At 37.0% G+C, this 25,780-nt stretch overlaps 1 protein-coding gene across 1 annotated transcript; it reads left to right on the forward strand.

Annotated features, from left to right (window-relative positions):
* Window positions 1–1,042: 1,042 nt before the first annotated feature.
* SLC38A11 (solute carrier family 38, member 11) lies at window positions 1,043–25,780 on the forward strand. The gene is made up of 12 exons (XM_010569528.1): window positions 1,043–1,087; window positions 3,497–3,614; window positions 4,031–4,105; window positions 6,356–6,490; window positions 8,183–8,248; window positions 9,916–10,022; window positions 10,575–10,654; window positions 18,866–18,936; window positions 19,879–20,040; window positions 21,789–21,901; window positions 22,575–22,706; window positions 25,535–25,780. Exons 1-12 carry the CDS (start codon window positions 1,043–1,045, stop codon window positions 25,778–25,780), a joined length of 1,350 nt encoding a protein of 449 aa, XP_010567830.1.

The following is a 25,780-nucleotide window of genomic DNA, read 5'->3' on the forward strand; positions in this document are numbered from 1 at the left end:
TTCCCCATAATGATTTAATCTTGTTCAAAATTTTGGGTCCACATTCTATTGATGGGGCCCTCCAGTAACTGGATTAAGTTCCCAAAGTTACTTTTTGACTCCTGTAAATTTTACGTCCAGTAATATTTTGCAAAATTAATGACTGTCTCTCATTTTTTATTATTGCTTACTACTTCCTATATGTTTTTAAGATGTACATTTCTTTGTGTAGCTTGTCCTATGTTCACAAAGTATGTTTCTACTGGAGACTGCCTGGTCTCAGCTCAAGATAACTGAGGGATCTACAAACTCTAGACTTTCAGCACTGTAATTTCGCATCTTTTAATTAGCCTGGCCTCTTCCTATACCTCCACTGTAAGCCCAGCATGTTCTTTATCTGACTTATCCCCGTTTTGCTGACTTAGCACTCTTTCAGTAGCCCGCCCTCCCTGAGGAGAAAAAACGACTGCAGTAGCGAGGCCTCGTAAGTAACATGGCTATTGAAAAGCAACAACAAATAAGCAGGCTTTCGCCACACACCCTACAGAGAAAGCTTTCCTCGTCCACTCAGGATAAACAAGCGTTTCGGAAACCCGGGGTCTCATAAATACGAGGCACAAGTGCTCACTTTCTGAAGTTTCGAGCGAGGGACCGGCCGGAGGAGCAGCCGCCGCCCCCCTCACGCCGGGGCGCCCCAAGCCGCCGCCTCACAGCCCCGAGGCAGCTCCCGCCCGTGCGAGGCCTCGGCACTCCTCCCGGCACCTGACCCCGATTCAACAGGTCTCTGTGCAGACACGGGGCCAAGCGGGGCGCCGGCGAGTCCGGCCCATAAGCTCACGCCTTTCCAAAACCCGTGGAGGTGCCGCGGGACCCTTCCGAGCCCACCTGCGCCGGCGCCGGCCTGCCACCGCTCCTCGCCCGCCCGGGAAGAGCGAGACAGCCTGCCCGCCGCGCCTCTCCGCTCCCTCTCCCGGGGCCCGCGGGGCTCAGGCAGCAGCGGCGGCCCGCAGCAACTCGGCGGCGCCGTGAGGGAAGCACCGCGCCTCCCCTGCAGCAGCCGGCGATGGACCGCGGCGGGCCGGAGCCGCCACCGGCCGTCTCTCACCAGGTACCGGGGCTGAGATGAGCGGCGGCAGGGAGGGGTGAGGTGGGAGGCTCTCCGCGGCTCACAGAGCCTACCGGCGTTCACCTGACTTCGCTTTACTTTCCTCGGCCCGTCGCCGCGGGACGCTGGGAGCGGATGGGAGCGTGTGAACGGCTGAGGGGCTCCGTGGCAGGTTTTGGCGGGCTTTATGGCGAGCAGCTGCGGGAAGCCTCCCGGGCGGTCGGCGCTTCAGCCCGGCTCCCCGGCTGTGCTGACGAGCTGACAGCAGCTATGGCTTTTTCATCTCTGTTCGGTTTCCCCCTAATTCGTGTGAGGAAGAAAGGCTCATAGACACCAGGCAGGGAAAAAAATGCAACCTGAGGGGCCTTATTCTTGTGAGGTAGCGGAGCTGTGGCTGCTTGGCGCAGTGTTTCTTGAGGACCAGAACTTGAGCACCCTATCTCATGGTGGGCCCGCTGCTGTCAACGTGATAGTGAGTGGCCCTGGCTGTCTCATGGCCTGCAGCCAGTCCCTGGGAGAGGACCCTACAAGAGGCAAACGCATCCTGTTCACGTCTTCCGCAGCCTTCCATGTTGCATAGCTCACTAGCGTGCCTCCCAACAGGCATTCCCTCCCCACCTGCAGTCCCAGTGCACCTTCAAGGGTGCTAGTCTTCACACAGGAGCCATTTCACCTGTGTCACAATTTCTGTTGCCCTTGTCCTTTCTACCAAGTCAAATGTGTCAAATTATGTTCATTTTCTTGTAACAGCTGAAAAGAGGGAACTGGACTGTTCTAGTTCAGTGCGATTTCACGTGTACTGTGCTGTAACTAGCAGAGCACATTAAAATTTCAGGAGGGAATGACAGTGATGCTTCCGCTGCTCAAATCAGTGGTGAAATAAAATGTAGCACCTGTAAGTCTAGATGAGAAACAGCTGAGGGAGCATGTTACCTATAAAACTGCATGTGAAATAGAGAAGATAAGCAGGAATAGTGGTTGGTTTATCTGTCATGATACAACAATTGTTGGGATGCCAAGTAGAAATATTTAATGGTAGATTCAGAACAAAGAAAAGTACCCGTCTCTTCATATGATGTGTAATTAAGATGTCATATGACATTGCAGATGCTGAAAAATATACATGGCTTCAAAAAAGGGGCAAATTGAAGGAGCAGTCTATTAAGGGATGTGGTGCATCACAAATATATCTGCTTTGGGAAGTCTGGGATATGCAAACTGAGGAAAGCTGGGACAGGAAAGTTATTTGCTAACTAGCTATTTTTCATGTTCTTATAGTCTTTCTTAGGTGCTTTCCATGGCCTCTTTCAAAAATGGGATACCAGGCTATACTGGCCTTTGATCTGAGCCAGTATCACTCTTCTTATGTTAGTACTGCTTAAAGATTAAAAGGTTCTACTTAAATATGTAGCCCTCCTGGAAGCACTCTTGTGCGTGGCAGCTTCTACCACTATCTACAGATTACTTAGTTATATCAGTCATTTATTTTTTTTTTCCAGGAGAATTTGTGCCAAGCATCTGAGTTTGTACTACCTGCTATGTATGTTAAATAGGCTCCTGCATCCATGAAATGGTAGTTTTATTTTCATGGTAACTACACAATGTTTTGCTTTTGTAGAACACAGGTGGGCATTTTCTTCATTAAATGCATGCTCCTCTTTTGAATTACATGACTTCATTTAAAATATTGGCCTTCTAATGAGTGATTCTAAAATGTTCTCTGACAGCAGAGTGATGATCTGAGGACCGTTTTATGCATGCTTATAAGGAAATGCTTTTTGAAGATAAGAACTTTAATTTTTGAAGCTACTGGCTACAAATTGTGCTTTGAAGTTTGGTTTGTACCAGACCTTCCCACGTAAACTTCCGGGCACTAGACAATGTTACAGTGTTGTTAACTATTCGTAATGAACTAAACCATTGGATGACACACAAATATTTAAAATGCTGGATAAAACCTTGAAATAGAGCATCTTCAGATGTTGGCATACTTTACTAGCAACTCTTAAAATTGATTTCATTCCCCTGATTCGAGGGCCTATTTTTACTGACCAGTTGTATTAGCCAAAATGTTTTCAAAAATACTTGATTCACATTTCTGCCTTTGGAACATGACTAAAAAGCTCTTTGTTTAACAGCCTACCTCTGAGTTTATATACGCTTCTGTCCTTCCACTTATTTTTTTTTCAGAGAAGAATTAATTACAGAAGATTATGGGTCAGACTTATACAGGAATTAGATGCCTAATGCCCCTTTGATTTCTCACTGAAAAAAATGGGATTTAGTTATCAAAATACCTCTACAAATCTGAGTCTATGACAATTTTTTTTTATCTTGACTAGACTATGTGTAAAATCTTTGTGCTCACCTATTTTTCTCATGTATAATGTTATCATTGTCTTCCTGAAATAGGTAGAAACAGATGACCAAACAGCCCTTGTTAACAAGCCCAAGAACAAAGGAGGAAACAGTGATCTGGCATCAGCTGGATTTAACATTATCAACTCTATCATAGGATCAGGCATTATAGGTAAGTATACTTTTCTTCACTACCCTGCATTCAGCCTTGTTTCTACATGTATGACTATCCAGTTTGGAGAATAATACTGTCGTCTTACTTTCTGCTGCTGTTCCTAAAGATTTTTCCCTATTTTTATTTGCTTACTATGCAAAAATGCAGAGGTGTCAGCTGAGATCACATCTCACAGTGGTAAATACCCTACCACCTCTTTGCCATAATGATCAGAGAGAACTGGTTGGGCAGGTGCTGACTGAACTTCATACCTAGGCAACACTTTGTCCACTAAAAATCATCTTTCTGAGGTTATTAAGCATGCTGGTCCAATTTGGGCAATAGCATTTTTAGTAATCTGAATATTTCTTTATTTTGGTCATCACAAGTATTTGGAAAGGTTCTTCTATAATCTCTCCTTTTTTTATTTACAGGATTGCCATATTCAATGAAGGAAGCTGGTTTTCCGCTAGGAGTACTGCTTTTATTTGGGGTTGCCTATATCACAGGTACTCTAAAAGAAGTTTCTGTTGTAAAGTGAAAATTAGTCTTGCAATGTTTAGCTGATCTTGAGCTTAATGTTACCTTAAACAAGTATATCTATGACAATAAAAATGACAAATTTTTTCCTTACATCACTAATCCCTTGAGCAGATTAGTAAAAGTAGAGAATTATACCGTACAACATATAAAGCTGCTTTTTGTGTGCAATTTATTTTCGTAAAGCCTAGTTTCTTAGACTAGGTCAAGGTGACATTTGGAAGAATAGCTCTTATTTGTGCCTCGTAATCACCTGTTGTAGTCCACTGTTTTTACCCTAATTAAGTGACTGATCCTTGAGTGGGTTGTATGTCACTTCTTTTAAACATACCACAGAATGAAAACTTTTGGTTGTACTATGATTTTGAATATTTTAGTTAATTATGATTCATCAAAAAAAATTGATTTACCTTCAAAAAGGGACAAGTTTTGAAATCACATGGTAAATAAACTTAAACATAAGTAAATCCATTGCCATCAGAGGAGAATTTTTGTAAGGACTCTGTGGATTCAAGTCTTAAAATGGCATGAATGGCACAAATTATGTTACCCATACGCTGAGCAGCAGTTGATGCTTTTCATTGCTTATAATATCATTTAAGGGTCTGCATAAATGATTGATGTTTGACTAGAGGGCAATATAACATAAGGAATATGTTCAATATGAATGGAAAATTTTCTCTATGGCTGATGGCAAAATACATTAATGAAATCATACCATAAACATAGCTCAGAAATTTCAGTTACTTTCCTGATTTGTCCTTTGCATTTCTAAGTATTCTGAAGACTTTATAGCCATAGGCCCAGAACTTGTGAATTAAACTCAGCATTTTGTTACGTTAAAGATGTGGCTCAATATATCTTGCACAAGCAAATCATAACTATAGTTACAACTTTTTGACTTGTAGCATTTAAGGTACAGGCTAAGTATATAACATTAGCATTTATTTTCCATAGTTTTTACTGAATAATTGGCAAATAGCTGTTTGAAAAGTATGCTGAAAAGTATTTCATTTTGGGAGATGTTTTTGAATTATGCTGGGTATAGTTCTAGATTGACAGACATATACAATTTTAGGTCATTTAATGATAAATCTTTTTCAAGTTTTGTGAGTGTAAAATCCCTTGCTAAAAAGACTTAATATTTCTTGTACAAGATCAGCTCAGTATGCAACATAATTGATAATGAACAATTCTGTATTTCTGTTTTTGTCTGTTCCCAATTATAGTGTGAGTATATATTGTGTAAGAATTGCATATGCTCGTGGGAATCTCTGGATTGGCTTTCACATTAACAAATGCTAGAGATCTCCTTTGTAAAGACACTGAAAATTTTGTAATTTTAGTAATTCCCAGAAGATAATAAACACTGATACCGTTCACAGAAAGGAACTGTTTCTATCGCAGCATAGATTACAAGCTAAGTGAAAGCCAGATGAGGAATAGACGAGGTCTAGCTACTATCTGTCAAGACATCTGCACTAAGGTAATAAATTCTGTGCTGTACCTAATCTGGACTGGAAAATCCCATGGTGCTCAAATGAATACTAAAGCATAGCTTGACATAACAGCAATATTTCGAACTGTGCCTCATAAAAAGTTGAGGTTCAATCTAGGAGTAATTTCGCTTTGACATCAGCTCTATCTCAAGGCACATTGCTTCATGGTTTTCTAGATAAATCACTTTGTGCATGTTTTATTTTAAAAGTATCCAGTAATAATGTTTATAATATTTTTATCATAAACAATGGAGAAGACACAAAATACTAACCAGGCTTTATCTTTCACAAACTTAGATAAATAGCTGAGTAAAGTGATTGAGACTTCTAGAACCACGACACAGGCGGTACTCGCATTTTACCCCCTTTCAGGATATAATCAAAGGCTTCATCCATTCAGGAAGCCTCTGCATTATAATTGAATGTTCCTTTTTTCGGTGCTCATAACAGTTCTCATTCTCTTTGACCATACTGAAAACCAATGAAAATGAGTCTGTTTCTGCTGTCCCTGAGAGGGAAGGCTGGAATTTCCTTCCAATATGAGCTTGTAACTCCTGGGTTTGGTGGATTGAGATCCTGTGCAAGATTTCTCATCCCTGCTCTTCCCAGTGCCACTGTTTTCCTTTTTGCAGACTTTTTTTTAAGGAGTAAAAAAGATGAAAAGTAACCAACCACAAGTTGGCTCATACTGTCTTTAACAGTAATTCTATATTTTAACAGATTATTCCATTATATTACTGATCAAAGGAGGAAACCTCTCCGGTACCAACACCTATCAAGAGCTGGTCAGAAAAACATATGGTCTTGTAGGTTATCTAATTCTTTCAACTCTTCAATTTTTATATCCATTTATTGGTAAGATCACATAAAATATAAATGTTTAAGTTTTATAAATAACAAGGTTTTTCACATTTCCTCATTCTTTCACTGGTTAAATATTAAGAACTCTGTAAAGAATATACTGTATCTGCCTCTTTCCTATTAAAAAAAAAAAAAAAATTACTTGGTGTCTTCTGAAGAACTACTGAGGAAGAATTCAGTGAATTGGAGGACCAGAATAATAGAAATTAACTTAAATGTAATAGCAGAGAAATTCATGATCACACACTTAATGACAAAAGTAGCTATGAGAAATAGCAAAGAAGAGGTTCTGTTCTAGAATGAATAACAGAGCAAAGTTGATGTGCCTGAAGTAAAAGGAAAATATGACTTTAGAACTATATTGAATTAATATTTTTCCAAAGATATAGTATTACTGTCATTGGAGAAGCCACTGAGCAGATCTTGCTTGAATATTATGTGCAGTTATTGTTCTTCAAAAGCATTAATTCAGGCTCATAACCAATGAGCTGCTAGGAAATTGGGCAGTCAAGACCCCTTTGAAGAAGAAATAGTAAAAGAACAGGTATAATCTGGGCAGGAACTAATTAGACCAGAAGTTTAAAATGAAGTGATATTCTGAATCTGTCCCCTACAGTAGTAACATAATTAAATCAAATCTTAAATAAGCTTGGTATTTTCACACATGGGGCTGCAAGAGGTGGTGACTTGAGATACCAAGAGTCTGGACTCTGACCGCAGAGTCCCAGATCAAAATTCCTACTTTGGGAATAATCAATCTGAATTTATTACAGATAGCCAAAATTTTTAAGGGAGTCAAGTTACTGTTACTGCAGGCAACAATGTTACACATGTTGACTTAAAGAGTATAATTACTACTTCATAAAGAATATGGAAAAGAATTGTAAAGATCTCAGTCCTTACCCTGGAACCAGTTACGTGTATGTGCTTGAATTTATTTCTATAAGTAGTGTTAATGACTTACAATTTCACAACAGTGACTATTTATGCATTAGTTAAGGTCAATACCTGTATGTATGCTGTCTAAATGGTGAAGACCACATGAGTATATAAATATATTTTGTGTGTATGTATGCACACACATGCACACATATACACACTTCTAGTGTAGAGTAAGATAAGAATGAAATATGAATGTTAAGGCCACAGTTCTTATTAACGAGAGGAAGGAATGGAATTCAATATCTGATATCTTCATCTATTTTCTCCTCTGTTCTGGTTTAAAGCTTTTGCTAACTTTTTACATGAGCTAGGAAGTCCTGTGCACTTGATTGCAGGACTGATTGTTAGGCTAACACGGGAACTTTACTAAATAGAAACAAGAATTTGAAAATAAACTGGCAAAGAATTGCTGTTAGAAACAAACAATTTTTAAAATCGTATTTTTCATCTTCTGAAGTAAGTTTATATGGCAAGTCAGCACGATGGCCTTGCTTACTGGACTGGATTCTTGCTGAGGTTGTACCTGTTTAAAAAAAAAAAAGGATAGGAAATAAAGGAGAGTGTTAAAGAAGTTTTTTAAATTTTGTTTTAAACCTAAAACTTGAGAAGTTGTTGGTGCTAGCCAGAATTCATACAAGAGGGGTAGTGGCATATAATCCTGAAGTCTACAAAATATGTGTATTAAATGCTTATCAGATATTTCATATTTGACTTGTGCTAACAAAAAATTTTATTTTCTTTAAGCTATGATCAGTTACAACATAATAACAGGAGATACTTTAACTAAAGTTTTTCAGAGAATTCCTGGAGGTAAGATGCATTGAAAAATTCAGAACAGGGCAAATGTATTGGGGTATAGCATAAGTGTTTAGGGATTACCTGTTACTTTGCTTTTAAATTACTCTTAAATGTAGTTCAAGTTAAGAACTTGAAGCATATTTGTATGAGTGTGTTTTGGTAAGTTGTTTTTTTTTAAAAGTCTTTCTCAAATAAAACCTATGAATCCTAGTCCTTGGTTATCCTTGGACTCAGTGTCAGTGAAGAGACCACATGCTTCAATGAAATACTAAGCAAATAGAAGGAATCTTCCACAGTGTTGTATTTACAAGGTCATCATATCTGTCATCTTTTTTAGATATTTCCTATAATAATCATTTGAATACTGAAACTGCACTTCATCTAGTGAATAATTCTGGATTACTTGCAAATAATATAATGGATTTAATCCTTACTTAAGTATATCTCTAATAGTTGGTCATGGACTCCATATGTAACTTCCAGTTCTCTTAGATACTCACTGCAAAACCAGATGTGGCACTTGGAGCTTTTTAATTCATGCATTTGTTACCCTTCCTCTGCTGTAAGTTTTCACAGCAGAATCAGTGGAGCAATTTGTGTGCATGTTTGCCATCTACTTTAGCACAAAGTTAAAACATTCTTCAGTGGGAAATTAAACTAAAAAGAACATGTCTCCAATGAAGTGGAAGTTAGTATTTGTATGAACTGTTTGATTTCCACAACAGAACTATGATTTTTAGCAGGTGAAGCCTGCAAGGTGTGGATGCAGTTTTAACTGTCTCACTCTTGTTCTGTGAATACCTGATCAGGTTGATAGTGATAGTGAATGTCTAATAATTTATACACAATATGACTTCTGTAATAGGAGGAACCCCCAGCATGGCACATCTTTTCACTGGCTGGTAGAATGCCTGCCTGGAAAGAGGTGGGAAAGCATTATAATCTCCCAAAGAATAGAGGGAACTGAACACAGACTTTCCATGTCAATTGCCAGTCACTTTCCAGCCGTAATCATTCAGCAACCTTTCATTCAGGCCCATAATTCATGGTAGCCTGACTGAAACTGAGATATGTTTTATTTTAAGTTGTCATTGGCTTGGAAAAAACTACCAGTTGTACAAATAAATCCCACTGATTGCAGGGAGTATTTTAACATTATTGTTGCCTTCACATGATAATCTGTATTTTGCAAGTGAAAGCCAGCTGACAGCAAGAAAGGAGGTGCTCAAAAGAAACCTCAAAATTAACTTATTTAGGGTCATTCTTTAAGAATTTGCTTATCTTCAACAGCACAGTAATTGATGTCAACACACAGTGTCAAAAAATCCTTGAGTAAATGGCAGAAAGAAGTAACAGAATGCTTTACTTGACCAAGGCATAATGAAAGAAATACTAATCTATATGTAGAAATGCCAGGCTTCCAAAGTTTGGTATAATATATCCCATATGTTAAGCATTTGGTTTGAATTTGCAGAATTCTTGTGATTATGTACATGCTGTGTATGGCTTCCTCAAGGTTAGTTAATGCCTAGTCTTTATTTCAGTGTTACTTAGCTTGAGTAAAGGAGATAAAAGCCTGATCAACATCAGAGTTTGTTACTCCTAGCCTTTCAAATATAACTAATTTCTTCCTCATGTCAGTCTCTTAGAGAAATAAATTGGTTTTTTTTTTGCTTTAGTTGGACCAGATAATGTGCTTACTGACCGTCACTTCATAATTCTTCTTACCACCATCATCTTTACCCTGCCTATATCTTTATATCGAGACATAGCAAAACTGGGAAAGGTAAATCATAATAGCAGTTGATTTTTGGTTTACTTTTCTGTATGCCATTAGAAAATAAGTGTCAGTCATAACTTAATGTATTTGAACTCATTTACATCTGGCTAGAGCATGTTAAATATTTTAAAAGTTCAGACTGTCTTCTGTCCTAAGAAAGATCAGAAAACTTGGAATAGTTTAAGCAAAACTTTGGTCTCCATATGAATTGCTGGAGTTTTTCCATCTACTGCTAGTAGAACTTAAATCTTGTAAACAATGGGTGATACAGGCCTGATCTTGAAATGCTGAGCACTGTTGATTAGAAATGTTTAAATGGGAATATCACTTAAAATTAGACAAAGAGTTGCAATTGGCTAGTTACTCAAAAAGAATAGCAAATTAAATGATGATGATATAGGACAAGCTTTCTAATTGTAAGTATTTGATGTGATATTTAGAACTTTACTTGGTTGTTAATTATTCTTAGAAAAAAAAGTACATTATACATTATGCTGCTTAATAAGAGGACAACCTTTCAGCAGCTTACTGACTGAAGTCATGTTTTTACCTTTACAGGTATCGCTTATTTCTCTGATTTTAACCATTGTCATCTTGGTTATTGTAATGGTGAGAACAGTAACATTCAGTCCAGAAGTGTGAGTATTCTTCCACTTGCTACAAAGTGAATTTTTGATCATACGTAATCTGTTATTTCACTATTACATATAGGTGCATAGTTTTGGAACATGGCTGTTTTGGGAGAGACAGATAATTGAAAAAATAAACCTGTATTAACAGTAATACAAAATGAACTGCTAAAACATCTTTATCTCTTTTTTTTTTTTTCTTCTATTGCATGTAAACAAATTTAGAAAAAGTCTCAAAAAACGTACAGGTTAATTGGAAATTGCAGGTGGTATGGCTAATAGCAGGTGGCTCCTGAATGGGCCTGTGAGGTTGTTTGTCATTTGAGAAATCTTTAATTTTGTCCATTATTGTCAGACAGCTGATATTGAAAATCTTAAAATAGATAGTATCTTAGGAATATTTCTTTTTCTGTTAATATAATGATTTCATAATAAAAGCTGAATACAAATAATGAAAAGAAAAAAGAGAACACAATAATAAAAACTTTATTCTGTCAATTGAGAAAACAATATAAGTATGCAAAACTGTTTTCCAGCACTCATACTGTGAAAGTAGTATTTAACATTGGACATTGGAGTGTTCTAGACAATTTAGTACACATGTGGCAATATTTTTATAATTATATTGCAACGAAGTGTTATGAATCTATTAGCTTTACTTATGGCCTAGAAGGTCTGCCTTTTTCCTTATCCTTTAAATGTGAAAATATATTAATGTGGTGGGTGCTGAATGCTTATTTATCTATTGGAATAGTTTTATATAGTATTTCTAATGTTTCTTGAAGAAATGGATTTTTCCACCATGATTTTCAGCAGTGTTACGCATAATTGTTAATTTGTCTTACTGCTATGGTACTTGGGTTAGTTGCAGGATATTCGTGTTTAATGCTAGGAAGATGGCTAGAACAGCAGTTTCTAAGGTTGTACCAGATGATGTTGTCTATCATCCATAAAATGATGCCCTCAGAACAGTGTGGGACTTGCCCCCCCACCATCTTGCTGAAGCAGCATGTTTTTCATGCTGTGTGTTAAAGGGGTATTTGAAAGGGTAATCTCAAAATCCCCTGTCAAAAAAGAAAGAAAGGTTATATATAATGGTTAAATATATATTATATATACATATATATAATCTATCTAATGGTTACTGATGACCTTGTTACTAGGGTGACATTTCTTTTCAATGGTTGTGATGCACTGAAAAATATGGAAGGCATGGTTTTATTTTTTCTTACAATAAGTAATGTTGGGTTTTGAGTGATTCTTGAAGTTTTGCTTTTTAATTCTTTAGAAACTTCCGGTTTTGCCTTTACACTATTGTTTTCAAAATGCATCTAGCAAGCTGATAAACTGTTAATCAGATTTTTTTTGCCTCACAAACATTCTATCAATGTCTATTTTTAATATTTTTACTATTTGTATTTTACAGTTAGAAACAGACATATACTTTATTTATTAAAATCCTCTTCTAATATTTTGTTAATGGTATAATGGTATGCCATCTCTTTTTATACAGTGAGAATAAAGACCACTAATACATTTCAATATGGCTCTCATCATAGTGTTATAACAAGTGAAACAAATAACGCATTTACTGTAAACCCTTATGAAAATACAATAGAAGTTGGTGTTTTCAAAGAGATGTAAAAAATCATTATTATGAAACAGTGCTTAGATCTGTCATATAGGAAAAGAATTTGTACAATCCTAGATAAAGGCTTGATAGGGCCAAGAGACAATATTTAATCCCTACCATTGTTACACTTCAGAACTGATTGTATGCCTGTCATTGATGACAGTTGATTGTCTAGTTTGTTCTTGGCAATTCCATGATTTCCCATTCCAGTTCTTAACTAGCCTTTTCTTATGAATTCTTCCTAAATGTGTATTGTATGTCTCTTACTGGATTTCACGTTGGTTGCTTTTTGGCCTAACCACAGTGGACATGGACAGCAAACTGTTCATTCTTTTTCAAACGCTTAACAAACACCTGTAAAGAGCTGTAACTTGTTCCCCTTTGGTGATCCTTTCTATAGACTAAACACAGTTCCTTCAGTGTTTCTCTTGCTTGTTATTTCCTGTGCTATTGATCATTCTCAATGGCTGCCTTAAGTTCTCTGCAAATTGAGGTGAGATGGTGGTGCCCCAACTGCCTGTGGCATTCCCACTGAGGAGCAGAGAAGAAAGATTGATGTATCTTACATGCAGAGTGTCTTGAGGTCCCTTTCAACTGTATCTTTCGGGGATTGCTAGGCTCCTGTTTATGTCACCTAGTTTGATGTTTGCGTCTTTGGAAAGTAGCATGATGTTGTGGACATGCCTTGAGTTTGCAGTGTAATAGAAGCACCAGGCCTTTCTCTGCAGAAATGTGAGCTGGCAATTTTTCCTTTCTTTTACTCTGTTTTCATGAAGTGTGGGGTTTTCTTATCCCCCCCTCCTCTGTTCTCGTGAAGTCTTTTTTTTTCCCTCTGAATAACTGTAGAATTTGTCATTACAGAATTGAATACTGCTTTATCAGGTGATTTCTCCATTTACCGACATATTTATGATTTTCTTTTTTCACCCTGTTCTCTAGCATGCTTGTGTTAACTGCACATTTCATGCTTTCTGTTAAGGATGCTTCTTACTTTTTGTTCCATCATTCAAGTTACTGCTCAGTACATTCAGAAGTGCTGCACTCGGGTCAGGTTCCACTGGAATCCTGTTTGGTTATCTTCCCACTTTGATAATTACTCTCTCACTTACCTTTACATTTTTCAAAGTGAAGATTGCTTCCCTTTGAGAGGTACAACAAGATTATCTGGTGATGATAAAACTGTCTTTCTGCTTAAATTCAATCCATGTTCCAGTTGAAAATGGTATCTATTATTTGGACAACAGAAAATATTATCTTTCCTAGAAACCTTCTGCAATGTGTTAGACAACTTTATTAGTTTTTAATGATTTGATATGCTTGAAACTGTAGGTTGAAAAACAGCAATTATAAGTCTTTGGAGTATTGCATTTTTTTTTTTATTTTTTTTTTTAGTTGCTTTGGGAGTGGGGCTGGTTGTTCAGGGACATTGTAGGGATGTTATTTTCTTGTTAGTTCTCAGGAAAAAAAAAAGTATTTATGATGAGGGATTACTTGGTTTAATTTATTTCCTCTTATGACAAATATGAAACTCGAGTACTTTTTTCCCAGTTTTGCTTTTGATTAATATCATCCATATGATTATTGTTGACTGAAGGACATAATAAACCTGCAGATAAAATCCATTTTTTTTTTTTAAATTCTGGACCCAGAGTTTAATCTCAAGTTTAAGATAATTTTGATAATCCATTCTTTACTTTATTTCCATCTGCTAATAGCTGGGTGTTTTTCTACTGTGATCAAAAACAATGGGTTAGAATTATCTCAAACTGTGAAAGTGCAGCATGTAAATACTGCATAGAATAACTTCATGCTTCAAAGCTGAAAATAACATTCTTGCTGTAAAAAGCAATATTTTATATAGCTTATGAAGATGGATCATTTTAATTTGGTGTTCTTTTGGAAAGAATGTCATGATGTCAGTGTCTGCATAATACATATATCTCTCAGAAAAACTTCAAGATTATCTGCTACACATAAATAGGATGTGAGAATTACTCAGCTGGCAGCTGATCACAGGGATGAAACACCAAGTGGTCAGGAAAATAACTTGAAAGTAGAAAGTTGATTCTTTCTTTCATATAAATAATCCAATAGTAAGCAAGATAAAATTTAATGTGTGATGAAATTAAAAAATAAAACTAAGCTACTGCATATTTATAGAACTCTTAAGTAGTTCATTAAGGAAGAAAGAGGAGTTAAAGCAGCTGTAATTAAGTGGGGCTGACATAGTTTTGCCTCGTCTGTTTTTTAACAACCAAGATGACTGATTAATATAAAATTCAAGGCTGATGTGAGCATTACTCATTTTCTTTCCATTATATTGATTTAAATTATATTCAGTGTCTATAAACTTTTTCAGTGCCTCTAAACTTAAAGATTAAACAAAAACTAAAAAGGTGTTTTACCTTAGAGTAGACTTGAATTGAAATTTTACGATTAATTTCCTAAATGTCTAAATCATTGAATTAAACTTGAATTAATCTGCCATGTGTTCTTGGATTATTTTGATAACTGCTGGTTTGCACCTAAACTTGGCGGTTTGTCACTGATCTTCAGTCCAAAACAATGGAACTCTTTTGCTCATTCAAGCATGTAGCACCCCTGTCAAACATATGACTTTGCTTCCTCTCTAGAAATTAACTTTTTTTTTTTCTTCAGTCAGTGTTTCATACCTGTGAGCTGGGTTCAGATCAGGGATGTATGTTTCTCTTGCCCTCCTTAAAGATATTTTGCTTCTGATGCACTCTGTTGCTGTATTATATTTGGCAGCATTTCTACATAAATGACAGAAAAGATTTTTTCCATAACATGGATCTTAAGATGGGCAATATTATACTGTAAATGTTTTGACAAGAAGTAGAAGATATGCTGTCTTAGACCACCAAACAAATTTGCCCAACTCCTACTCATGATCTGGATGTGAAATACCTTTTACCCCGTTAGGAGGTCTTAACCTTTGCCTTGGCTCATTTGTTCTTTTCATTTTCCCCTGTTCTTATGTAGGTAAACACGAATATTTTCAAAACTTTTTTAAACTCACTAGCATGGTTATTGTGCTATACTTTCCCTTAAGTTTACTGAAGACCAAGTAGAGTCTTATTTTCTTAACCTCTAGGCTTTCTTCATTGCTAGGCTTCACTACCTTCCTAAGGACAGTTCTTATTGTCAGTCTGTCTTGCTGTCGTCTGAATTTCAGCTGAGATTTTTTTCCCATCTGGGATCTCCCTTGGAATGTCTTTTTTTTCAATCTTTTATTATTTTTCTTCCAAGGATCACAGTTATATTACCTCTCAGCTTTTACTTTGTGTTACGACTTCTGCTATGTGTGATAGACGGTACAGCTCTCAACAAGTACATTTAGTATCACAAATGTATTTCTTCTGTTAACTTTCATTGTGTTTTATCTAACTACTTCTCCTTCTCCAGCATGAAAAAAACTTTGTGTTCATGCAGGCATAGCCTGTGTTTTTATACACTGAGTCAGTAGCAGTAAGCTAGCTGGTTTTGTCATTCATGGATATTTGCAGCTACTGCTATTCTTGTATGAGCAGCAGTTAAAATCTTCCCCTAACAATTCCTAACAAGAATGTAGGTCAAACTGGTTAGAACAAAGGTCCGTCTCAAAAAAAAAAAAAATCCATCTTGAACAGTAGCAGCAGGATTGAAAAAGCAGAACAGGTATAGTGTTACCTGGTATTCTTGTGACAGACTCTATCAGCCTGTGTATGCATCTGCCTACACAGACATATATTTATATGAATGTATGTATGTTTACCTTGACACTTGATATTTCCATTGGGTACCCTTTGTCTTGTAAGTCATTTTAAGTGATTGTTCACTGTATGGCTCTTCCATAACTAACAGCTACTGTTTCCTGACACAGTTTTCTCTTTCCCAGTCTGAAGTCTTATTTTATATGGACACTTTCGTGTCACCTGCACCCTTTTCCAGGAGCTTTGCATAAGTCTGTATGTCCTGTATGCAGACTGGACTTGAGGGTGATTTGTTGTTGATACAGTGAGAACTCTAGAGCTGTTGACTCTTAGTTCTAAACAGTCAGAAATGAAATTTCTTATTGTGTTGCTTTCAATTAGTTTATGTACCACATCTGTGCAAGATCCATCTGTTTCCACGGTATGAAAATGTTTTTCAAAACACATGCAGCGGTATTTGACTTACTGTAAGAAATAGTCACATACTGTTGCATATGTCATCTGTACCAGCGTGCATTGTATGACATTGCAATCTGCTGGTAGTGTTCAAATCATGAATCTGAAATTCTTCCTCAGTTCCGCAACTAGAGTGGAAGGAATTTATCTTCTTAGGCTGCTAAATAAGCAGGATTTTGTTCTTTTGGATTTTTCCCCCCCAAGTAATACTCCTAATGTGATTTGTTATTCATCCATAAAGCAAAGCTATATTTTGGTCTGTTGCATATTGCTAGTGCATAAGCAAACGCTGTGCAGGGGGAAAACTAGCTCCTGTGATTTTTTATTTTTTTTTTTTTTAAATTGATTGTTTGGCCACTTTCTTCAAAATGTTACAACTGAAATTCACATGCTTTCTACATTCCATTTTTTAAATTCCTGTTTGTAGGAGCTTATAATATAGCTATACTGTTGCACAAGATGTACCGTTTTCACAGAAATTAAATGGTGTTTCAGACAAAAACATTTTTTATTTCTGTACATTTTAAAATATTTTGGTGTATAGATAATCTAAGTGTTAATTATTAACAGAAAAGGAGGTGAGGAGACTTCCACAAATTCTGTTGTCAAAGAATAATATATGTAAAAAAAAAAAAAAAAAATTCATTCTGCATGTTTGATATCAAAGCTGACCTCTAGTGGTTACAGGATGGAACAGTTGTAATGTTAGCTTTCTGTATTCTATATTTATTTTGAAATTTTATTGAAATTTTTTTCCCCCAATCAGATGTGAAGTTTTCTTGAAAAATAATGCATTCAAAATTATGAATATGAATTGTCCACAGACATCTCTAGTGGTTTGAAATCAGTGGCATCAGGTTATGGGAGACTACTCTATATAAGGAACTACAGCAGCTGTAGCAGGTTGGAATTCCTGTTTCACAAGAGAAATGCCAGATATCTATATTTCATCCATAGTATTTCTTACATCTACATGCTGAGTCTGAGAATGTTTTAGGAGGTCCATACTCAGCTGCATAAGTCTTGAAGCAGTATGTTACAGTAGTCAAGTCAATATACTGCATCGGAGGACAAAAATGAACTTGACTTTGATGCTCTGGTTCTGTTCACTTCAAAGTTAAGCTTAGCAGCCACAGCTTAAGAGCTGAAAAGGTGCTCTGAGTCTGAACTAAATGTGCATTAGATACTGTAAAACTGGTTTTTTAATATGGAAAAGGTAGGATTGACTATTTGAGCTCTCAAGAAATAGTAAGATAATGAGTCCTGAAAGGGGAAACAGCTACATATTTTTTGTCTTCTTTTTCTTTTTAGGGGGTGGGGATGGAGTTTAAACATTTGAAAGCAATGAAACCTAGTATAGCATCTGCCATTACGGCTGTCAAAACCAGCTAGTTATCACGAGATAGAGGGAGAGAAAAAGCTGCCATTGTTACCTTCACAGAACTGATGTCAGTGTGTGATGTCAGAGTACTGCTTTCTAGGGCAGTAGGAAAATAGCAGCTAAGGCCTCAGGTGGCAGCAGCTTTCCCTCTAAATAAAAACAGAACAATCAAATGTGGCAGCAGCCAACTTTTTAAGAGCAAGCTTCTTTATACAGTTCCTTTGTCTGTGCTTCAGTATTACAAATATAATATTCAACTGGCTTGTGAATTTCATGTATTATTTTTAGCAAAGTGTAGTTCCAGAAAGGATGTTTCATGTCCTTCCCCTTTCCTTCATTTTGGCTCTTTATTCAGAGAGGAAGTTCATGCATCAAATGGATTTTAACAAAGTTCCCTGATGGTTTTCTGTTGTCCTCCTTTAAGAATTACAATCACCAAAGGTTCAAAATTGTGGGCATATCTTAGAGGAGCAGATGTGGGGGATATTACATTCTTGCCTGATTATAAAAGTCTCTATATACTCTCTTATGCTTTAATTTATCACTCCTTTGGGAACTAGCAGAATCCCTTTACTATGAGGAATAGTTAGAACAGGTGTAAAGAAAGGCAAACTGCCTCACTTGATTTGTAAAAGCATTTCTAGACTGCATGGATTACATGTTCAAATTCAAAGGAAGAATTTGTCTCTAAATAGTCAGAAGAGATTTTGGGTTGAGATAACCTTACTTAGAATCAGTAAAAGCTTTTATCTTGCCTGTTGGTGTTTCTTGGTATATGATGACTTAAAGAGTTTATTTACAAAAGTGGTCACTGAAACAGGCTGACATTTTTGGCTGTAAAAACTGATTACAGAAATATTTCAGTCAAAACAAGGGACGTGAGAAGGGTATCTCCCTAGTTTCAACTTATTGTTGATGAACACTGTGGCCTACTTCAGAGAGTTCTGGAGATCTGACTAGCAGTTCTGAGTATAAGTTATTTTTAATAACTGGTAGTTGAAAAGAGGATAATCTATTAAAACAAATGTCTGTTTTAGTCCCAAATCAGAAAATGCATGGATATTTGCAAAATCAAATGCAGTACAAGCCATTGGGGTGATGTCATTTGGTAAGTAATTTTTTTCAATATTCAGATCAACTGTAAGAAATTATTTAATATTTGGATCTAGAAATTGCATTTTTTAATTGGTTTTTTTTATATTCATGTTAAGCTGATTTAGGAAAAAAATTAAATTGATGGAGTCATCTATATGAATTTAATTGTTATGGTTTAAGACATTATCGCCATCCATTGCTTATCTGCCTTTAAAGGCTATTGCCACTGTAGCAGAGACAGTGGTGTGGCATGTGAATCCAGCTCAACTGCCTGGGTCATCTTAAAACACCTGCACCAACAGGGTTAGTCTGATAAACTGAGGAGGCTGTGATCATTCTGTGTTCTCTTAGATAACCTCTAACAGAAAAATCTTAGACTGCAATGCATACGTTTGCTAGAGAGGGCCTGTTGCTTCCCATTTCTCACAATGAATCATTCAGGTGAGTCTCAACTCTCCTCCATTATCCTCATTCTAAAATCCGTTCCTGCCTGCAGGGTCTGGTATATTACTTCTTGTTAATGCTGCGATAATCTGAGGCCTCCCAATGCTTGCTGCTGCCTAAAATGGATGTTACAGGAAGTCTGAAAGCAGCAAATGTCTCTGTGAATTTAAAAAAAAAAAATCTCAGAATTTCTATTGAGTTCTTAAGCAAAAGAAAAGTAGGAAGAGGAAATAGAGGTGGAATGGAGGTGTGGAGGGTGGGAAACAGCATGACATTTTAGGATAATGTAATTGGAATAATCTCAGGATGAATATAAACCTTCATCAAATCAAGTAAGTAAGTGAAAGTTCAAGCCATTTATCTTTGCCACTCATTGCAGGATTAATGTTTGTATTTAATATGAGTGGCTTCAAACTGTGCTGTGTCTCTCCTACCTTGGAATATACACTCTGTAAACTTATTTTATATGCATGAATTCATACATTTGCTTTAACTGTCATGTCTGTTTCAGCATTCATCTGCAACCATAACAGCTTTTTAATATATGGGTCTCTGGAAGAACCCACATTAAAGAACTGGTCTCGAGTCACACATGTGTCTGTCTCACTCGCCGTTGTTATCAGTGTAGTGTTCGCTGCGTGTGGATATATGACTTTTACAGGATACACGGAAGGTAAACTGCTCGATCCCTCAGTTTTGTTGCTTGCTGTAATCCTTACATTTCCACCTTTCTGTCTGACTTTTGCTGTTAATATCTTAGTATGATTTTGGCAGTTTTACAATCACTATGTTTGGACAGAAATCGTTAGGACAGTCTTTGTAGTTACCCAAAAACCAAAACAGGATACAAAAATGTCAGCTATGTGCTAACAGGCATCAGATTCTCAAGTGTAAGCCTCACGGGTGAAAGTCCCGTTTGAATACTTCCATAATCAAAATACTTCTGAGGACTAAACATCTATAACTTAGCCAAATGGTTCACTATCAGAGAGCAGTACGAACAAAAATTGCCTTGATGTTTCTACAGGGTGCCTGGCATATATTTCTATACATTCTCCTGTATCTTTTCCTGTCTATGCTAATATAGCGTCCTAGCTCTGACTTAGAGATATTTCCTATCTTTACAAAAGCTTATTCTGCTGTAACTAATCCTACTGTCATCTCTGTGGGTATATGAATATGTGTATAAGTATAAATATATATAATCAATGTTATATCATACTATTTAACATCATTTTGTTGAAGTAGAAAAGGTGCTTTCAGAAGAACAAGGCAAATTTGTTCAGTGCATTAGCTTCTTCAGGGAAAAATACACATTTCATAAGCAAGCAGATTTTCTGTTATTTAATAGTGCTGTTCCAAATTGTAGAAGGTGGCTTCCAAGCTTTTTCCTTTCCTGATGAGCAGCAGCATGTACTTGAGAACAGAGGAATTGTAGGATGGGGGTTACTGGTTGATCTGTCCTTTTTTCCTGCTTCCAGTGCTGTTTATGCAGAATAACTTACTGTCCTAGATGCAACTGTAGCTAGACTAAGTGCAAACTGGCTGAGATATTTCGAGTATAGAAAGCTCTGACTGCAGGTATCCCTCAGCATATGACTCTACTGTGAGCAGGTTCCATCTTACCTTTTGTCTCCCTTGTCAAAATCTTTTGGCTGTTTTCTCTGAAAGTACACCTTATTGCTTCTTCAGTGCCATTGTGATCCTAAAAGTCGTAAATCATAAGATGGTATAGTAAATGGGTAGAAAAGACCTGATAGATCAGCTAATCACTGTCTTGCAGTGTCTCTTGTGCCTCAGAGATCACTATTCCAGATTCTTTGTGGTAAACACTAAGCAAGATGGTGATTTGATTCTCTAGCAATGCTTTTGTTGTTAGATGTAAGATTTGCAAGGCAATAATCCATATGTTTATAATGGGCTTTCAGGGTCAGAATATTTAAAATCCTGCAGTTTACCATCTGTGACTAAGTACTATCAGGGAAATGCTGTTCTTCAGAGGTAACTCCCTGGTCTTCCTTGTGTAATTGTTGTTCTAGGCATTACATTTTTAAAGGAAATGTATCTTTTACATACCAACTTTCTTTCTGAATCTGTCACATATTTATTTAAACAAGCACCAGCATCTTGTACAAAATCTGTGCTAAGGGGAATATAACAGGTTAAAAACTCTGATGTGTGTATGTTAAAATATTTTTTAAAAGTAAATGCTACTTGAAATAAAAACACTGCTACTAGCAGGATAAGGTGGAAGTTCCTCCTGAATGTAATTCATCACTGTAACTACAGTTTCTTGACATGTGTCAGGAGAGGGGATCAGAAAGTCTCAATTACTCCAGTAACTCCAGTAACTTACACTTCAGTTTGCAAATAGGCAAATTACATGAAGTTCAAACTAATTGATGTTTTGCTATGCCTCAGGAGATATATTTGAAAACTACTGTAGAGATGACAACTTTGCTACATTTGGAAGGTTTTGTTATGGAGTTACTGTAATTCTGACCTTCCCCCTTGAATGTTTTGTGACCAGAGAGGTAAGAATTTATTACATTCTCCTTTCAACAATGTTGATATATATTAATAATATTCTCACATTATTAATACATATTGTAGCTGAATTCAATGCTTAATCTGTAATAAAAATCAGCATATCCTATCCTGCTACATGCAATGAGTATGAGGTACTAGTTGTACTGCTTAGATTCTGACAATATAATGTTGTATTACATTTATTATAATATTATCCAATATTATAATAATTACTTAATAATATCAGGACTTCTTAAAATTCCAAGTTTGGCATAAATGCCAGTGGTGTTGTTATATTGAGAATAGGCAAAAATAGCATATTTATCATGCTTACTAGTTGTGCTTTGTGAAAGTATCTCCATCTAGAAAATCCATCTGTTCAATAAATAATTGTGAGTGGGTTTTATTCTATAGTGGACAAATGAGAAGAAAGTAAGAATACCCTAAATCCTGCAGGTATAACTAAGTCAGTCTTACAAGTGTTTTGCAATTTTAGTAATGCTTCTTATGATTTATTTTTGGAAGTGGGTGAAGATGTTTTCTTGAAGCAAGATAGGTAAAGTTCAATCAGTATATTCTCACCCATTCTTTTAGTTTCCTAAGGTTAGAAGATTTGGAATAAGCTGTTTGTTAACATAAAGAGCAAAATCAAGGTTTAAAATTGTGGTTCTGTTTCAGGTGATTGCCAATGTGTTTTTCCATGGGAACCTCTCAACAGTTTTCCATATTGTTGTGACAGTAGTTATCATTGCTGTGGCGACTGGTGTATCATTAGTGTATGATTGCCTTGGAATAGTTTTAGAGCTGAATGTAAGTGAACCTGTATACTCTTTTATTTAATAGATCACTTTTATAAAACAGAACTCTGCAAAATCCACAGCTCTACTGAAAATCTTATGTAATTTGACATAGTAGTCAGTAGAAATGTTAGCAGGAAAAAAATTATTCACTGCTTCAAAATCAGATAATTAAAGAGAAAGCAAGTTCAGGGTGTAAAGTTCATATGGTTGGGAAGGGCTTTTAGAACTGTTCTGGAGAGATGGCAAGTGGCTATGACTTACCTAATGTATTTAAACTGCAGTGGAAATAACCAAAATACTCATCCGAACTGTACTGCAGGACTGAATCTAGCATTTCTTTCTCTAATCCCTGCTTCTGATGAAGTTGGCAAATTACCAAACACTGGGGCAGATCCTAATGACTGCCTTGTGCCAAAGGGGCAAAAAACAAAGGGGGGTGGGGAGGAAGAGAGAAAGAACCAGTAGTAGTGAGACCACAGAGATAGTAACTGGAATTTTTCCCTGCTTTGGACTTAGCAAGGAGCAAAACTGAGTAATTTCATAACCTGAGTGTATGATTTTTAGGAGGAAACTGCTTTGCCAGTAAACATTCCTGTGTCTGGTATCACCTCATAGCAGAGATGGAGCTTACCAGGCAGGCCACACAAGGCACTTACTGCCTTGAACCAGTTTTAACACAAGTGTATGTAACTTTTTTGGTTAGCTGGAACTTCCATGTAGTCTACTTGAGTCCTAGACTACTAGTCAGCAAAGTAGGTTTACCAGATTAAGTCAGTCTGGTTTGGCACAGAATGTACATTTAATCAAAGGGAATATTAAAAAAAAAAAAAAAAGTCTTCATTTATCATAAAATCATAGAATGGTTTTGTTTGGAAGGGACCTTAAAGATCATCTAGTTCCAACCCCCCTGCCATGGGCAGGGACACCTTCCACTAGACCAGGTTGCACAAAGCCCCATCCAACCTGGCCTTGAACACTTCCAGGGACGGGGTATCAACCACCTCTCTGGGCAACCTGTTCCAGTGCCTCACCACCTGCACAGTGAAGAACTTCCTTACATCTAATCTAAATCTACCCTCTTTCAGTTTAAAGCCATTACCCTTGTCCTATCACTACATGCCCTTGTAAAAAGTCCCTCCCCATCTTTCCTGTAGGCCCCCTTTAAGTACTGGAAGGTTGCTATAAGGTCTCCCCAGAGCCTTCTCTTCTCCAGGCTGAACAACCCCAACTCTCTCAGTCTGTCCTCACAGGGGAGGTGCTCCAGCCCTCTGATCATCTTCATGGCCCTCCTCTGGACTCACTCCAACAGGTCCATTTCCTTCTTATGTTGGGGGCCCCAGAGCTGAACGCAATACTGCAGCTGGGGTCTCACAAGAGCAGAGTAGAGTGGGAGAATCACCTTCCTCTACCTGCTGGTCATGCTTCTTTTGATGCAGCCCAGGATACGGTTGGCTTTCTGGGCTGCGAGCACATATTGCTGGGTCATGTTGAGCTTCTTGACAACCAATACCCCCAAGTCCTTCTCCTCAGGGCTGCTCTCCATCCGTTCTCCACCCAGCCTGTATTTGTGCTTGGGATTGGCCCGACCCATGTGCAGGACCTTGCACTTGGCCTTGTTGAACTTCAACAGTCTTGATATCCACCAGTAGAGAAATATGAATAGGCAGTCTCTATATGTGAAAATAAGATGATCTGTCTTCTCAGAAGGCTTTCTGTCCAGCAGAAGAGCTTTTGGCTCTTCACCACAGAGACCATTGGCTGCTGTTTCTCTGACTCTGCTTACTTTTTTCCTGCTTTCTGGTTTTAAAACAAAACACAAGCCATTGTGTTTGCCCTGGGATAATTCCCCAAGGAAACCATTCAGTCATACAGGTATCAAGGGCAGGGTCCACAGATTTTGCTGTGCTATTCTTTTACTGGCTTGCTGGTTTCTGTTGCTTCACATACTTAAGAGTCTCAGTTTTTATGAAGAAGATACTTTGTGCATGTGCCTATTTTTGATGTCTGTACTGTTCATTGTTAACAGGTTCTACCACAAAAATATACAAAAGTTTGTACAAACAATGATGCAAAGATATTCAGCAGGCTGGATTACTACCTCGCCATAATTAAGTTGAAACATAGTGTTTGTTAAGTATGTGACAAAGTAAATGTTCAACATTTTCTGCATAAAAATGCTTTCTTTTGGCATGTAGGTCATGTTAATCTGCTGTGGCTTTACTATAAAAAGCATTTAAGAAGGTGCTTTTTATCTGTCCCTATCTAAGAGAGCATTTAAAGAGGAGCTGAATTTTTAGTAAGAGAGGAGGTTCTACTCTCTCAAAGGGAGCTTTGCTTTCATAGTGAAGTCAACCTAAATCAGGTAATAAATGTAGAAATTGATCAGAATTCTTTGAACTGCTACATGATGTTTCCACTTTTTTTTTTTTTTTGGCAGTATTATATCTAGACTCCTACATGGAACAATCTTAAATATTTTAAGTCAGTTACAGTATTGCAGAACTATTATGTTTGGACTTTTACTGTACTTCTATAGCTGAGAAACTTCTGGTAATCAGATTTAATAGTACCTTCAACATAAAAATATTCTGTATCAACAAAGCAAAAGCATTTAAATAAATCTGAACTTTTTCAAATATTTTTACAGATATTTTTGTAAGTTATTTGTGACTTTGAAAAGAAAGTTTACCATATAGTAACACTGGAAAAGGCCTCTGTTCTCTGGCTTTACTGTTGCATCAACCTAATCACAACCATTTTAAAATTTAGGTTTTTCATTTTCACATCTAAATATACATGCTTATGAGGGTTTTTTCTATTGTTGTTTCCCACACACAGGGAGTTCTGAGTGCTACCCCACTTGTTTTTATCATCCCAACAGCGTGTTATCTAAGGCTGTCCAAAGAACGATGGAACCATTCAGATAACCTCATATCCTGCCTGATTCTTGCTGTCGGTGTGCTAGTGATGACAGTTGGGTTTGTTTTGACTATCTTGCATCCCCAGGAATGTAGCCATGGAAAAGAAATGTTCTATTGCTTCCCTAGTAATGTTTCTTTTCACAACAGTACACTTGCACCATAG

The sequence above is a fragment of the Haliaeetus leucocephalus genome, unplaced genomic scaffold (genome assembly GCF_000737465.1).
Source record: "Haliaeetus leucocephalus isolate CR32 unplaced genomic scaffold, Haliaeetus_leucocephalus-4.0 Scaffold1, whole genome shotgun sequence".
NCBI classification, from domain to species: domain Eukaryota; kingdom Metazoa; phylum Chordata; class Aves; order Accipitriformes; family Accipitridae; genus Haliaeetus; species Haliaeetus leucocephalus.